Source organism: Salvelinus fontinalis, chromosome 42 (assembly GCF_029448725.1).
Source record: "Salvelinus fontinalis isolate EN_2023a chromosome 42, ASM2944872v1, whole genome shotgun sequence".
Taxonomy (NCBI): Eukaryota; Metazoa; Chordata; class Actinopteri; order Salmoniformes; family Salmonidae; genus Salvelinus; species Salvelinus fontinalis.
In genome coordinates this window covers 18,073,251-18,090,322 of record NC_074706.1, presented here as the reverse complement: position 1 = coordinate 18,090,322, position 17,072 = coordinate 18,073,251, and the positions used below count along the sequence as shown (strand labels likewise).

The 17,072-nt window shown below is 42.8% G+C and overlaps 1 protein-coding gene across 1 annotated transcript; it reads right to left on the bottom strand.

The window, feature by feature from the left end:
- Window positions 1-357: 357 nt before the first annotated feature.
- LOC129841497 (C-type lectin mannose-binding isoform-like) lies at window positions 358-3,845 on the bottom strand. Its single transcript, XM_055909784.1, has 6 exons — window positions 3,777-3,845; window positions 3,524-3,623; window positions 2,678-2,802; window positions 2,203-2,352; window positions 1,784-1,892; window positions 358-884 (listed from the first exon to the last, which is right to left on the bottom strand). The coding sequence occupies exons 2-6, from the start codon at window positions 3,600-3,602 to the stop codon at window positions 742-744; spliced, it is 606 nt and encodes a 201-aa protein (XP_055765759.1). The 5' UTR covers window positions 3,603-3,623; window positions 3,777-3,845; the 3' UTR covers window positions 358-741.
- Window positions 3,846-17,072: the final 13,227 nt, after the last annotated feature.

The following is a 17,072-nucleotide window of genomic DNA, read 5'->3' as shown; positions in this document are numbered from 1 at the left end:
ATAGCATAGAAGGCCCTTCTTGCCTTGTCTCTCAGCTCGTTCACAGCTTTGTGGAAGTTACCTGTGGCGCTGATGTTTAGATCAATCTCTCTCTCTCTGATCATTAGCATGCGTTAAAAACACATGCAAAGTAAATATCATGCATGCTCTCTGTTTTGGGCACACTACTCAAATAGGGCACCGAATGGAAAAGGTAGTAGGTTAAATTCTAAATCTGTCAAGTCAATCCAGTGGGCTGTCCATCTATAAATAAGATGAGGCTGTATTGTTATGTATTGACTCCTTGTCCCCATCTGGTTGCTAAATAAGGCCAGGTCAACAAAAGAAAGTCATGCAATGATTACTGATTAATGAAGATATTTTTGTATTCCTTTTTTATTTGCTAGTCAAGCAATGCACAGTGTTTCATAGTACAAACAAGTCAAGCAGCATTTTATCAACACCATTCCCCCTGAAAATAGATTAGGTTACTGTGTTCTGACAATAGGCCTAGATAGAATTCTCAAATGCAATGTGTTTAGAGGTTTCTAATACAACCAGTTGTTTCATTAAATCTTACTTGGGCGGACTGAAACTGACTGTGATGGTGAAAACTTTTAGCTGACAAAGGCTTAGTCTTTGAGTAGTGGGTTTTCTCTAACATTTTACAGGGTTCTGGTGTCGTGATGTCTGAGAAAGCTGTAATGCAAAGCGTATCTGACAGGTTGTATATACTGCTATACTGCTCATCTGTCATCTACTTTAAATGATAAACCTCTGACTCCCTTTTCCCACCATCCCCTCTTCTTCTTCTCCTCCTTTCGTTTCCTCTCTTTCACCAGGTATGAAGGCACACAGAAAGTAATTGGTTTGGCTGCACGGCTTATCATTCCAATCCCCTTTTCCTGAGATGCATAGAGATGGAGAGATAAATAGAAAAAAGTTAGTTTTATCCATTATTAAATCCCTTTGAGAGAGTATTGAGCTACATAAGTAGCTAAGTAGCCTTGTCCAAGCCAGAACGGCATGAGCCTATCTACTGTTTCTGTACCATGAGGCTTTTGATGTATCATTTAATACAAGTACACCCCCTTGACACTAGTCTCTCACAGGGCCTTACCCTCAAAACTTCATTTTAATGCTGAGTGCCAAGCAATGAGGACTCTGTCCCCTTTTTGGAATGACTTGACCTGGGATCAAACCCCCAACCATCCAAGCTCAAGACAGTCACTCTAACCACATGGCCACTGATCTATATAACTTAAAACTATGAGATTTGTCATACTTCAAATCTCAAACCTCCCACTCCCTTTTCCACAATAGTGGAATCTGAATACATCAGCATACTGGATTTGGTGCAGCTGGTAGCTTAGCGGTTAGGAGCGTTGGTTCAAATCTCAGAGCTGACAAGTTGAGAAATCTGTCGATGTGCCCTTGATTAAGGCAATTAACCCTAAATGCTCTTGTAAGTCGCTCTGTCATGTCCCCTCTTTCCCTTGCCCCCTACTCCCGAGTGGCGCAGCGGTCTAAGGTACTGCATCTCAGTGCTAGAGGCGTCACTACAAGCCCTGGTCCGATTCCAGGCTGTATCACAATCGGCTGTGATTGGGAGTCCCATAGGTCGGCGAACAATTGGCCCAGCTTTGTCTGGGTTAGGGTTTGGTTGGGGTAGGCTGTCATTGTAAATAAGAATTTGTTCTTAACTGACTTGCCTAGGTAAATAAAAAAAATACTCCCTCACTCTCCGCCTGCCTGCCTGCCTTCCCTCCCTCCCCTCCCATTATCCCTGCCTTCTCTTGCTTACCTTGCCAGTTCATTTCCATGCAGTGTCCATCACCGGATGGCTGCCTGGGGTTCTGAAGCCAGGAATAGTAGTTCATGGGGGACCCATCAGTCCAGAGGTAGCGGTGAGGCTATGAGAGAGAGAGCGATACAGAGAGAGACAGACCGACCGAGAGAGAGAGAGACAGACCGACAGACAGACAGACAGACAGAGATTAAGCATAACGACAGGAGTTGGTGGGCATGAACACTGTTGTCCACCTGGTTTTTATAATGATGATCAAGTTGAATGGTGAACACTATGGGGTGGTTTCCTGGATACCGATTAAGCCTAGTCCTGGACTAAAAAGCAGACTCAATAAAGAAACTCCATCAATAATCATTTTAGTCCAGGTCAATCTGTGTCCGGGAAACTGCCCCTATTTAGTCTAAAACCGCCACCTGAAGAGGGTTGGATACTGTAAAACCGCCAAGCCAGATGCGAGGGGAATTTCTGCTGAACCTCTGAGCAAAAACATCCACGTTGTCGTTCTCCAGGGCAGAGTGGATTGATATCAGATGAGCTTTGCTCTTTTGAGAGTGGCAGAAATCCTGTGTGGGTGAGAATGAATGAATGAGAAAATGAAGGAGAGAGAGTTGTCATCATCAAAATACATTTAGCGTTAGACATTAATGCACAACACTGATAACGTGTTAAGACAGTAGAGTGGATACCCTGAACTAGAGTACAGCATGCTGCTTTGAGAGTTAGTTATGGTGGTCATTTTGCGTATCTTGTAGAGATACAGAGGTACACTGCGGTATGTCTACCTTTAACGAAAAGAGACATTGGACTCAATGGGACTCTCTTGCCTAAATAAAGGTTAATTCACTGAGAGAACTCTGTAGGCTAAACCTTAGAGAAGTCTGAATTTACCTCAGCAGATTGAAAGTCCAATTCTTCCGTGAAGTGCTTAACACATTTGTTCCCCAGTTTATACCAGGTAGAATGGCCAGGACATGGGAGAAAGTCCTTGACCTTCCCAGAGACCCGCTTAGGATCTAAAAGAACAAGGGGAGAACAAGGGAGAGATTAAAAGGACGGATATGAAAGAGAAGCTCCGTCCATATACTCACAGGGCTGGTTTCCCAAACACATGGGAAAAAAAGTACAGTTTACTATAGAATATTACAGTACTTACTATAGAATTCCATAATAAACTGTAGAATACTGTGGAATACTATACTACACACTGTTGTATCCCTCGAGTATGTGTAATACTTACTATAGAATGCTGTAGTATACTGTAGTGAACTGTAGAATACTATAGTACATACTACAGTATTATCCACACAAAAAAACACTGTTGTAAATAGTACAGTATATTCCGCAAAACACTACACTTTTTTAAACTATAGTAAATACTATCTTATTTGCATATAACCTGCCCATTCCCCTCACCCATCATGCAATTTTTCCACCCATAAGAGAGAAACCTACATGCCAATTATATACCAAATATTGTGTTCCCTACAGGTTATAGAAAAGAGCAGAAGCGTTGGGGTCTGTCTTAGACCCTTATAGTATTCACGCTACAGTGAATACTAAAGTATTTACATGTATACTATAGCATATATTTTCTTATGTGGGCAGACACACATGGCTATTCTAATTTGAGCATGCTTTTCAGTCCAGGATTAGGCTTATTCTGGGTCAGGGTAAACGGCCCTGAAAATACATCAGTCACTGTGGTGTTGAGATGATGAGGGAAGGCTACTGTACCAGTGGAGTGTAGACCATTGAGCACCATGGCAGACGTCCCGAGTAGCATCATGGCCAGAATGGGTAGGACCTTCATCATGGGATCTTCACTTCTCTTCAGCTGTTGGGAAAAGAGCAAAGTTACTATATATATTTTATAAAGGAAACTGGGAGTTCTGATCTGTGGGGGCACCCAACCAGACTCCGGCACACTCAGAGACAAATGAGAGAGAGGTGCATTTTCTCATTAGAGAATCAAATATTCGGGTTTTACCTTGAGGTATGTAAATGTAAATGTCTTTTTCCTCTATTCTTGCTTCTCCTTGCTTCAGATGCTCTCTTTCACTCAGCTCTGCTTCCTTATATACCTATTCCATATCTCTTAATCTCCATCTAATCTCAGATGTATTTCCTCTTTTCTGCTGTTTCAATCTCTTACACATAAAAAGTTGCAACCCCTCTGGGTTTGTCTAGACAGTATGTGCAATCCCTGGGTATAGTTGTCCCCCTTGCACTTTTCAACATCAAAAAATCCAGTTATTTGTTTTACTTGTCCCATTGAAAAACAATATCTACAGTAATGTATCACCAAATGAAGCATTCCTACAGCATTCCTCCCTACAAAAAAACATGGGAGAGTTTCGATAACGCTGTGGGGTTGCTTTGCAGCCTCTGGTACTGGGGGCCTTGAACATGTTCAAGGCATCATGAAATCAGCAGATTATCAAGGGGTTTTGGAGTGGAGTGTTCAACCCGGTGTCCAGAAACTAGGTCTCCATCAAAGGTCGTGGGTATCCAGCAGGACAACGAACCCAAGAACATAAAAAAGCACCCAGGAATGGTTCAAGAAGAATCACTGGACTGGAGTGGCCAGCAATGAGTCCAGATCTGTGTCTCATCGGAAACCTACGGCGAGATCTGAAAACAGCAGTTGGTCACGGGCATCCTTCAAACATTGAAGAATTGGGAGCAGTTTACAGCTAAGGAGTGAGCAAAATTGGATCTGCAGAGAAGAATGGGAGAAACTCTCCAAATACAGTTACCCCAAGCTTGTTGCATCATAACCAATAAGACTCTAGGCTGTATTTGCTGCCAAAGGTGCTTCAACAAAATACTGAGTTAAAGGGTCTGAATACTTATGTAAATGTGATATTTCAGCTTTCTTTTGCAAACATTTCTAAAAACATGTTTTTGCTTTGTCATTATCGGGAATTCTGTGTAGATTAATTAGAAAAAAAAATGTCATTCAATTTTAGAATAAGGCTGTAACGTAACAAAATGTGGAAAAAGTCAAGGGGTCTGAATACTTTGAGTGCACTGTATGTACAGTACTAGTCAAAAGTTTGGACACACTTACTTATTCAAGGGTTTTTCTTTATTTGTACTATTTTCTACTGTAAAGAACATCGTCGGGAGAAGGAGAAGACCAAGGTGCCGCGTGGTAAGTATTCATAATACTTTTAATAAATACGAATACTTGAACAAAAAAATAACAATACAACAAACGAACAGTTCTGCAAGGTGCAATACACAAAACAGAAAACAACTACCCACCAAGCACAGGTGGGAACAGGCTACCTAAGTATGGTTCTCAATCAGAGACAACGATTGACAGCTGCCTCTGATTGGGAACCATACCACGCCAAACACATAGAAATACAACACACAGAACAAAACATAGAATGCCCACCCCAACTCATGCCCTGACCAACCAAAATAGAGACATAAAAAGGATCTCTAAGGTCAGGGCGTGACATCTACATTGTAGAATAATAGTGAAGACATCAAAACTATGAAATAACACATATGGAATCATGTAGGAACCCAAAATATATATTTTATAATTGGCATTCTCCCAACCAGCTTCATGAGGTAGTCACCTGGAATGCATTTCAATTAACAGGTGTGCCTTGTTAAAAGTTAATTTGTGGAATTTCTTTCCTTCGTAATGCGTTTGAGCCAATCAGTTGAGCTGTGACAAGATAGGGTTGGTATACATAAGAATTTGCCAAGAGTTAGCCAAACACAAAATCTCAATTGAATCAATTTTATAATCAGGCTGTACCACAACATTTGGAAGGCGCTATAGAGGGTAGTGCGTACGGCCCAGTACATCACTGTGACCAAGATTCCTGCCATCCAGGATCTATATATTAGGTGGTATCAGAGGAAAGCCCAAGGAATTGTCAAAGACTCCAGTCACCCAAGTCATAGACTGTTTTCTTTGCTACCGCATGGCAAGCGGTACCGGAGCGCCAATTCTAAGACCAAAAGGCTCCTTAACAGCTATTATCCCCAAGCCATCGGACTAACTGAACAATTAATCAAATGGCCACCGGATTATTTACATTGACACCCCCCAATTGTTTTTTTACACCGCTGCTACCTTTTATCTATGCATAGTCACTTCACCCCTACCATCATGTACAAATTACCTTGACTAACCTGTACCCCCGCACGTTGACTCGGTACCGGTACCCCCTGTATATAGCCTCGTTATTGTTATTTTATTTTGTAACTTTTTAATAATTTTTTACTTTAGTTTATTTAGTAATTTTTTTTTACTCTTTCTTGAACTGCACTGTTGGTTAAGGGCTTGTAAGTAAGCATTTCATCGGAAGGTCTACACATCGTGTATTCGCTCGAATGTGACAAATAAAGTTTGATTTGATTTCCAGTCCAGCCTTACCAGGCCCCAGCTAAGCTTTCAGTCCAGCCGTAGCAGGTCCCAGTTTAGCTTCCAGTCCTGGCATACCAGGCCCCATTTCAACTTGCAATCCAGCCTTACCAGGCCCCGGCTCAGATACCATCCAAACCTTACTTAGCCACAAGCCCAATGGCTCCAGCCCAACAACCAGCTCAGCCTTACTAGGCTCCCTATGCTTTTCCTGAGCAGCCAGCCAGCTACCCCCATCCCCTTCAGTGGTCATTGTGCCACGACCCCAGAGCACTACCTCTCCAATGGCCAGTCCGCCCCAACCCCAGGGCGTCATCCTTTCAGTGGTCAGTGTACCACACCAACAGAGAGTTACCTCTCCAGTGGTCAGTGGACCACAACCCCAGAGTGCTCCCCCTACAAGTGTGTCATGCCCCCCCGAACCCCCCTCCCCCCAGCCAAGACCCCAGTGCCCCCACCCAGAGCCACCCCCTGTGGTGTTCCATGGGGCGGCCAAATCAAGCCACGCCACCAACTATACCCCGTTATGGGACGGCCATTGGCTCCTATACCCGCAAAGGAACACCACCATATGCAGCCCACCTTCATCACAGGATATTCAAATGTGCATTCAAATATGCATGCACATTTGAGGGGTGGCCGTACAAAACTCCTCCCACTCCCACCTGGAGGGGAGCCCTTTCCTCATTGGTCGCCACACACCTCCATCAAAGCTTGTTAAGAACAATCATGTCCACCTGAAAGAGGCCGGGCTACCCCTTTAAATGCCCCACATGCAGTCAAGTTCTGAAGTGAGTGACCTTTCTTTTGGAGGAAGTCAAAGAAAGGTCAAATTTTTCTTGGGGAAGCACGGAGAGGCCAGAGATTGCCAGACTTGTAAATTAGGCTAAGGAACAGAAGTTGGGTTTTGGAGAAAAGCCATCGGTGCATGCTCTCCAAGCAATGCAGCGGATGAAGGCGCTGCAAGAGCGTGGTGAACAGATAGACGTGGTTATGGACAGTGAGGAAGAAGGAGAAGAGCCAAGTGTAGTAGGAGGATGTGTGCCGAAGAAGAACGGCATCGAGTACAAACTGTGACATTTTGGAAGAAAGTGGATCCCTGCCGTTTGGCTGATCCATAAGTCGGGTACTGTTAAATTAATAGAGGTAGCTCATAGTGGACTTGTGGTGATTTTCTGTATTTCTTCTGTCCAGAGGGTGAAGATCTGTGACTTGCTTTGCTCTCCGGAGCAGTTCGCCTTTGAAAGGAGTCATTACTGGGGCAGCGTTGAGGTGGAGTAAGTGAAATTGGAAATTCCCTGTGTTTGTGACTAAATGGGGTGCTGAAAGACAATCTCTTATAGAGCTTTGATCAGAACGGCAATTGATTATTGGTGCATACAGTGGCTTGCGAAAGTATTCACCTACGTTGGCATTTTTCCTATTTTGTTGCCTTACAATCTGGAATTAAAATGGATTTTGATCATTTGATTTACGCAACATGCCTACCACTTTGAAGATGCAAAATATTTTTTCATGTGAAACAAACAATAAATAAGACAAAAAAACAGAACTTGAGCATGCATAACTATTCACCCCCCAGAGTCAATACTTTGTAGAGCCACCTGTTGCAACAATTACAGCTTGGCACATCTAGCCACTGGGAGTTTTTGCAAGTGGCTAATTCTGACCAGTTTCCCAGTCCCTGCCGATGAAAAACATCCCCACAGCGTGATGCTGCCACCACCACGCTTCACTGTGGGGATGGTACTCTCGGGGTGATGAGAGGTGTTGGGTTTGCGCCAGACATAGCGTTTTCCTTGATGGCCAAAAAGCTACAATTTCATCTCATCTGACCAGAGTGTCTTGTGGTGGCTAATTTCTGTATTACCAAATGAGGAGGAACCAACTTCACACACCAGTCAGAGTTATACTTAAACAAAACATTTAATAATAAGAGCTTTGCATTAGCACTGACTTTCAATGATGCGCCATTTCTAATGAACCATTGAAAGTGACAACACAAAAGTACAAAGATATTTTATAGCCAAGTTACACCCCTCTCAACCTACATGACAAACAACAGATACATAGAATGGTCACAAGGTTAAGATTTGTATGAAAGATATCTATAATACATAGCAGACAGTTACTGCTGTGTCAACAGTTTTCATTGTATAGACCAGTGTCTGGCCCTCTTACTCCAAAAGGGAACCGTCTCTCCCTGGTACGGTATAGAACAGAACCATTAGCTCATGTTCTCTGGAATGCTCTTTAGGCTTTATTAATCAAAGACATCGTAAATCTCCTCTGTCAGTGCTATCCCATAGAGGCCCATCCTCAGTGGAACACACACACAATAGTTAACAGAACACTCTATTCTGTCAAATAAAACAACCATTATAATACAATACAAGCATTATAACATAATCTTGCAATTTCCACGACAATCTTCTTCCATATGTTTGGGGAGACTCCCAACATGCCTTTTGGAAAATACCAAATGTGTTTGCTTATTTTTTCTTTAAGCAATGGCTTTTTTCTGGCCACTCTTCCGTAAATCCCAGCTCTGTGGAGTATACAGCTTAAAGTGGTCCTATGGACAGATACTCCAATCTCCGCTGTGGAGCTTTGCAGCTCCATCAGGGTTATCTTTGGTCTCTTTGTTGCCTCTCTGATTAATGCCCTCCTGGCCTGATCTGTGAGTTTTGGTGGGCGGACCTCTCTTGGCAGGTTTGTTGTGGTGACATATTCTTTCCATTTTTTAATCATGGATTTAACGGTGCTCTGTGGGATGTTCAAAGTTTCGGATATGTTTTTATAATCCATCACTGATCTTTACTTCGCCACAATTTTGTCCCTGACCTGTTTGGAGAGCTTCTTGGTCTTCATGGTGCCGCTTGCTTGGTGGTGCTTCTTGCTCAGTGATGTTGCAGACTCTTGGGCCTTTCAGAACAGGTCTATATATACTGAGATCATGTGACAGATCATATGGCACATAGATTGCACACAGGTGGACTTTATTTAACTAATTATGTTACTTCTGAAGGTAATTGGTTGCACCAGATTTTATTTAGGGGCTTCATAGCAAAATAATAAATGTTTCATTTATTTAGGGGCTTCATTTATAGAATAAATGTTTTAAATTTCACTTCCCCAATTTGGACTATTTTGTGTATGTCCATTACAGGAAATCCAATTAAAAATAAGTTTAAATGACAGGTGGGAAGGGGGGGGGGGGTGAATACTTTTGCAACGTACTGTAGTTTATTGAACAGTGGTGAAGACTTGGCTTCAGAGGCTGTACAGAATCCAGTATAGATCTTTAAGGATATGTACTGGTGCATTTAAATCAACACCTGTAAGTTCATTAGTAGTAGAGGCAGCAGTGATGCCTTTGGCGATATGCGGTAAAAGCATTGTTGTTAGCTTATTGTGTTAGACCAGGGGTGTCACTCATTCCATGGAGGGCCTAGTGTCTGCAGGTTAAACATTTTTCCCTTCAATTAAGACCTAGACAACCAGGTGAGGGGAGTTTTTTACTAATTAGTGACCTTAATTCATCAGTCAAGTACAAGGGAGGAGCAGAAACCTGCAGACACTCGGTCCTCCGTGGAATGAGTTTTACACATGTGGGTTACACTGAAAAGCTGTGAGGTTGGTCATCTCATTGCTACTGTTCTAGATGGCTGTTGGGAATATACTAGTAGACAAGGCAGGGGATTTGGATGGACAGTTGAAAAGCTTCCCGATGAGTGGTCTGAGGGAGTTGGAGGTTTAGCCCTTCTGTGGTCCTGTTGTTGGTCAGAAGTGAGTGATATAGGGGAACTTGTTGACAAAAAGACTCAGATAGTGGTCGTACAGGAGAAGGTGTTTACATTCCTCAATTTGATGTGGAGATGTATAGAAGACTAACAGATGATCTCTCAGTATACTCTTAACTTGTTTGCGATAGTAGCTGGATGTTCAACTTGTCAGAATTGTAGTATACAATTGCCTGTCTGTATTGATTATTTGATCATCTGGCAAATCTAATAGGAGTGACCTACTATTGGAGGTATTAATATATTATGAGAATCGAGAGACAGGGTGTAGTAGTGTAATTCTGCTGGGTCCCAGCCCATTCGGGAGTGAACATGAAGGAAATGGTAGACCAGGTAGCCAAAAAGGCTTTAAAACGAGATATAATTGATATTCGTGCTCATTGTGTAGAGGTGAGGCCAATTGTAAGAATACAGCCATTATGATAGATGTGTGGCAGAAGAGGTGGGACTCAGAAGCCAAGGGCCGGCATTTATATTCCCTCCAGAAAAAGGTTGTTGGACCGAGAGTCAAGGGTCAGATTAGGAAGGAAGAGGTGGTGTTTGCGCGATTGCATCTAGGACATTGTACATTGAACTTGTCATATTTGGTTGACAAGCACGTGAATGGTTTGTCTATAGACTGTATGGTCAATGAAACAGTGAAGCATGTGTTAATGAGTTGTTGGAAATACCGCTATGTGGAAGAAAGGGGAAGATTGATGTATAGAGTTATTGAGGGTGGATGTGATGGGGGAGGTTCAGGTAGAAGTTAGTAGGGCTCTTTTTTATGTTCTTAGTAGTACAGGATTAGATAGGAGGGTTTAGTTTCTCTTAATGTTTGGTTCTTTATTCATTTCGTCTGTAAACTGTGATTGACTACACCCTGCAGTACAGTAGGCAGCGGCATGCACCTATTGACGTTTGTTTGCGGACCGCAGTAATATTCCGGAAGAAGATTAGCCCCCTTACAATGAAAACAAAATGTAACAGCAGAGATGCGTTCATTGACCGAGTATCGTATGAATGTGGTGTGGCGGGAAAGGCAGTTATCCCTTTAAAGTGCATTCAGAAAGTATTCAGACCACTTGACCTTTTCCACTTTCTTACGTTACAGCCTTATTCTAAACTGGATTCAATAGTTTTTCCCCCATTTCAATCTACACACAATCTACATAATGACAAAGCAAAAACAGGTTTAGAAATTGCTAATGTATTAAAAATGAAATATCTCATTTACATGTGTAAGTATTCAGACCCTTTGCTTAGTACTTTGTTGAAGCCCCTTTAGCAGCGATTACAGCGTTGACTCTTCTTGGGTATGACGCCACAAGATTGGCACACCTGTATTTGGGGAGTTTCTCCCATTCTTCTCTGCAGATCCTCTCAAGCTCTGTCAGGTTGGATGGGGAGCATCGCTGCACAGCTATTTTCAGGTCTCTCCAGAGATGTTAGATTGGGTTCAAGTCTGGGCTCTGGCTGGGCCCCTCAAGAACATTCAGAGACTTGTCCCGAAATTCCATTCCTGCTTTGTCTTGGCTGTGTGCTTAGGGTAGTTGTCCTGTTGGAAGGTGAACCTTCACCCCAGTCTGAGGTCCAGGTTTTCATCAAGGATCTCTCTGTACTTTGCTCCGTTCATCTTTCCCTCGATCCTGACTAGTTTCCCAGTCCCTGCCACTGAAAAAAAACAACTAAATCTTGGTTTCATCAGAACAGTGAAAATCTTGTTTCTCGTGGTCTGAGAGTCCTTTAGGTACCTTTTGGCAAACTCCAAGTGGGCTGTCATGCCTTTTACTGAGAAGTGGCTTCCGTCTGGCCACTTCACCATAAAGGGCTGATTGGTGGAGTGCTGCAGAGATATGTTTCCTTCTGGAAGGTTCTCCCATCTCCACAGAGGAACTCTGGAGCTCTGTCAGAGTGACCATCGGGTTTTTGGTCACCTCCCTGACCAAGGCCCTTCTCCCCCGATTGCTCAGTTTGGCTGGCGGCCAGCTCTATGAAGAGTCTTGGTGGTTCCAAACTTCTTCCATTCAAGAATGATGGAGGCCACTGTTCTTTGGGTCCTTCAATGCTGCAGAAATGTTTTGGTACCCTTCCCCAGATCTGTGCCTTGACACAATTCTGTCTCAAAGCTCAACATACAATTCCTTTGACTCAAAATTCCTTCTTATTTTATTTGTATTATTTAACCTTTACTTAACTAGGCAAGACAGTTAAGAACAAATTATTATTTACAATGACAAACCCTAAACCTGACGACACTGGGCCAATCGTGCGCTGCCTTATGGGACTCCCAAACATGGCCGGTTGTGATACAGACCAGGATCGAACCAGGGTCGGCAGTGACACCTCTAGCACTGAGATGCGGTGCCTTAGACCGCTGCGCCACTCGGGAGCCCTCTTGGCTTGGTTTTTTCACTGACTTGCATTGTCAACTGCGGGATCTTATATAGACAGGTGTGTGCCTTAACAAATCGTGTCCAATTATTTGAATTTACCGCAGGTGGACTTCAATCAAGTTGTAGAAATATCTCAAGGATGATCAATGGAAACAGGATTACACCTGAGCTCAATTTCGAGTATCATAGCAAAGGTTCTGCATACTTATGTAAATAACGTATTTTTGTTGTATTTTTGATACAGTTGCGAAAAAACTCCCATGTTTGATTGTAGGGAGGAATGCTGTAGGAATGCTTCATTTGGTGATACATTACTGTAGATATTGTTTTTCAATGGGACTGTACCCAGGGATTGCACTGTACCCAGGGATTGCACATACTGTCTAGACAAACCCAGATGGGTTGCAACTTTTTATGTGTAAGAGATTAAGACAGCAGAAAAGAGGAAATACATCTGAGATTAAGAGGTATGGAATAGGTACAGTTGAAGTCGGAAGTTTACATACACTTTAGCCAATTACATTTCAACTCAGTTTTTCACAATTCCTGATATTTAATCCTAGTAAAAATTCCCTGTCTTAGGTCAGTTAGGATCACAACTTTTTTTTAAGAATGTGAAACGTCAGAATAATAGTAGAGAGAATGATTTACTTCAGCTTTAATTTCTTTCATCACATTCCCAGTGGGTCAGAAGTTTACATACTCTCAATTGGCATTTGGTAGCATTGGCTTTAAATTGTTTAACTTGGGTCAAACGTTTCGGGTAGCCTTCCACAAGCTTCCCACAATAAGTTGGGTGAATTGTGGCCCATTCCTCCTGACAGACCTGGTGTAACTGAGTCAGGTTTGTAGGCCTCCTTTCTCTCACACGCTTTTTCAGTTCTGCCTACAATTTTTCTATGGGATTGAGGTCAGGGCTTTGACCCATTTGCGACCAAGCTTTAACTTCCTGACTGATGTCTTGAGATGTTGCTTCAATATATCCACATATTTTTTGTTCCTCATGATGCCATCTATTTTGTGATGTGCACCATTCCCTCCTGCAGCAAAGCACCCCCACAACATGATGCTGCCACCCCCGTTCTTCACGGTTGGGATGGTGTTCTTCGGCTTTTCCTCCAAACATAACAATGGGCATTATGGCCAAAGAGTTCTACTTTTGTTTCATCAGACCAGAGGACATTTCTCCAAAAAGTACAATCTTTGTCCACATGTGCAGTTGCAAACCGTAGTCTGGCTTTTTTTATGGCGGTTTTGGAGCAGAGGCTTCTTCCTTGCTGAGCGGCCTTTCAGGTTGTCGATATAGGACTCGTTTTACTGTGGGTACAGATACTTGTGTACCTGTTTCCTCCAGCATCTTCACAAGGTCCTTTGCTGTTGTTCTGGGATTGATTTGCACTTTTCGCACTGAAGTACATTCATCTCTAGGAGACAGAATGCGTCTCCTTCATGAGCGGAATGACAGCTGTGTGGTTCCATGGTGTTTATACTTGCGTGCTATTGTTTGTACAGATGAGCGTGATACCTTCAGGCGTTTGGAGACGTTTAACCAGGCTTGTGGAGGTCTACAATTATTTTTCTAAGGTCTTGGTGGATTTCTTTTGATTTTCCCATGATGTCAAACAAAGAGGCCCTGAGTCTGAAGGTAGGCCTTGAAAAACATCCAGAGGTACACCTTCAATTGACTCAAATGATGTCAGTTAGGCTATCAGATGCTTATAAAGTCATGACATAAATTTCTGGAATTTTCCAAGCTGTTTAAAGGCACGGTCAATTTAGTGTATGTAAACTTCTGACCCACTGGAATTGTGATACAGTGAATTATAAGTGAAATAATCTGTCTGTAAACAATTGTTGGAAAAATGACTTGTGTCATGCACAAAGTAGATGTCCTAACTGATTTGCCAAAACTATAGTTTGTTAACAAGAAATGTGTGGAGTGGTAGTAAAACTCCAACCTTCGTGTAAGTAAACTTCTGTGAATATGATGAAAGAAATAAAATCTGAAATAAATCATTCTACTATTATTGTGACATTTCACATTCTTAAAATAAAGTGGTGATCCTAACTGATCTAAGAGGGAATTTTTATTAGGATTAAATGTCAGGAATTGTGAAAAACTGAGTTTAAATGTATTTGGCTAAGGTGTATGTAAACTTCCGACATCAACTGTAGGTCCTGGATGGCAGGAAGCTTGGCCCCAGTGATGTACTGGGCCTTACGCACTACCCCCTGAAGCGCCTTACGGTCAGATGCTGAGCAGTTACCATACCAGGCTTTGATGCAACCGGTTAGGATGCTCTCAATGGTGTAGCTTTAGAACTTTTTGAGGATCTGGGGACCCATGCGGAATCTTTTCAGTCTCCTAAGGGGGAAAAGGTGTTGTTGTGCCCTCCTCACGACTGTCTTGGTGTGTTTGGACCATGATAGTTAGTTGGTGATGTGGACACCAAGGAACTTGAAACTCTCAACCCGTCGATGTTAATGGGGGCCTGTTTGGCCCTCCTTTTCCTGTAGTCCTGCTCACATTGTTGTCCTGGTACCACACTGCAAGGTCTCTGATCTCCTCCCTGTAGGCGGTCTCATCGTTGTTGGTGATCAGGCCTACCACTGTTGTGTTGTCAGCAAATGTAATGATGGTGTTGGAGTCGTGTTTGACAACGCAGTCATGGGAGAACAGGGAGTACAGGAGGGGACTAAGCACACACCCCTGAGAGGCCCCAGTGTTGAGGATCAGAGTAGCAGACGTGTTGTTGCCTACCCTTACCACCTGAGGGCGGCCCGTCAGGAAGTCCAGGATCCAGTTGCAGAGGGAGGTGTTTAGTCCCAGGGTCCTAAGCTTAGTAATGAGCTTTGTGGGCACTATGGTGTTGAACACTGAGCTGTAGTCAATGAACAGCAATCTCACATACTGTAGGTATTCCTTTTGTCCAGGTGGAAAAGGCCAGTGTGGAGTGCGATTGAGATTGCTTTGTGAATGTTGACCTGTTTCAAGGTCTCTTGCCCCCTAAAGGTCTCTTGCCCCCTATTATCACACAGTCATCCTGATCAGCTGGTGCTTCAGTGTTGCTTGCCTGAAAGCGAGCATAAAAGGCAGGCTGCATATGGTGAGTTGTATAAGCTGAGCTGAGGTCTGGTAGGGCTGAGCTGGGGCCTGGGCTGGACCCTGGTGATGGTAACTGGCAGCCTGGTGTTGGAGTCCTGGGGGTAAGGTTGGCCACTCTTGTAGGGGCTGGTTTGACCAATTGGTTGGTCTAGGTTGGGGCCTGCATAGCCTGGGTTAAACCATCAATCAACCAAGTTTTGAGATGCAAGAGCAAGCTTCATGTATCTGTAACCTTATTTGGATTATAAGGCTAGAAAGTCATGTGGGACTTGAAGGTCCAATGCAGCCATTTTATCTCAATATTAAATCATTACTGGGTAACAGTTAACTACCTTACTGTGATTACTTTCTATTAAAATGATGAAAAATAAACATAAATAGCTTCTTAGCAAATAGCAATTTCTCAAGCAAGAATTTTGCTAGCACTGTCTGAGAGTGGTCTGAGTTGGGAGGGGAAAATGGAAAATGACCTGTTATTGGTGGAGAGCCTTGTAACTCTCTTTCTAATTGGTGTATTAACTGGTCCTGTATGGATCAGTTGGTAGAGCATGGTGCTCACACAATCAGGGTAGTGGGTTCAATACATAAAATGTATGCACACATGACTGTAAGTTGCTTTGATAAAAGTGTCTGCTAACTGACGTATAAAATATTACTTTTTTCATACCTGCTGATGTCACCAGGCAGGCTGAAATTTCAGGAATTATTTTCTAACAGCCCTTACACTAAAAGAGCATTAGCCACAATTTAACAGTATTATTCTAACCTCATAGTGTGGAAATATATACAAAAAACTGTTTTTGACTGCACTGGGCCTTTAAAAGAAGATGCCGCAGGCCATTTGAAAATGTCACAACTTCCGCCGAAGTCGGCTCCTCTCCTTGTTCGGGCGGCGTTCGGCAGTCGACATCACCGGCTTTCTAGCCATCGCCGCTCCATTTTTCATGTATCCATTTGTTTTGTCTTGTTCCCTGCACACCTGGTTTTCATTCCCCAGTCAATCTACATGTATTTTTTCCTCTGTTCCCCATCATGTCCTTGTGTAAGATTGTTTGTGTCACGTGTATTTTTGATATGTGGTGTTTTGATACGCGCCAGACATTTGTCTATGTTCCGAGTTTTAGGCACGTTGTTGTGCTTTTGGTAATTTTACCGGAATAAAGTGTGCGCCTGTTCACTTCACTCTGCTCTCCTGCACCTGACTTCGCCACCAGTACACCTTTAAATGACAGAAAACATGATTTATTCTACATAATTTGAAGTCCACAAGTATGTAACCTTTGTACATTTCTCATGAAAAAAACCCATTGAACTTTGTGTTTGCAGAAGGCTAATATATCTACTAGAGTTTGAGGATAATAATAATAATAATGATAATAATTATAATAGAGCAACACACACGTGCCTGAGTCTATCATGTGCTAACTGGTTGTGTAACGTTTTCTAACAAAATGATAACACTCCGCCCTTAAAACACAAAGAGTAGGACTGCGTCCCAAAAGCCACCCTATTTCTTAAATAGTGCATTACTTTTGACCAGAGTCTTATGGGCCCTGGTCAAAAGTAGTGCACTATATAGGAGGTAAGGTACCATTTGGAACACAGTGTA

Coding starts and splice junctions, on each gene's coding strand:
- LOC129841497 (XM_055909784.1), bottom strand. CDS start 3,602: ATGATGAAGGTCCTACCCATTCTGGCCATGATGCTACTCGGGACGTCT. Junction 2,353..2,677: donor TGGACTTTCAATCTGCTGAG/GTAAATTCAGAC, acceptor TCACCCACACAG/GATTTCTGCCACTCTCAAAA. Junction 1,893..2,202: donor CAGTATCCAACCCTCTTCAG/GTGGCGGTTTTA, acceptor TCTCTCTCATAG/CCTCACCGCTACCTCTGGAC.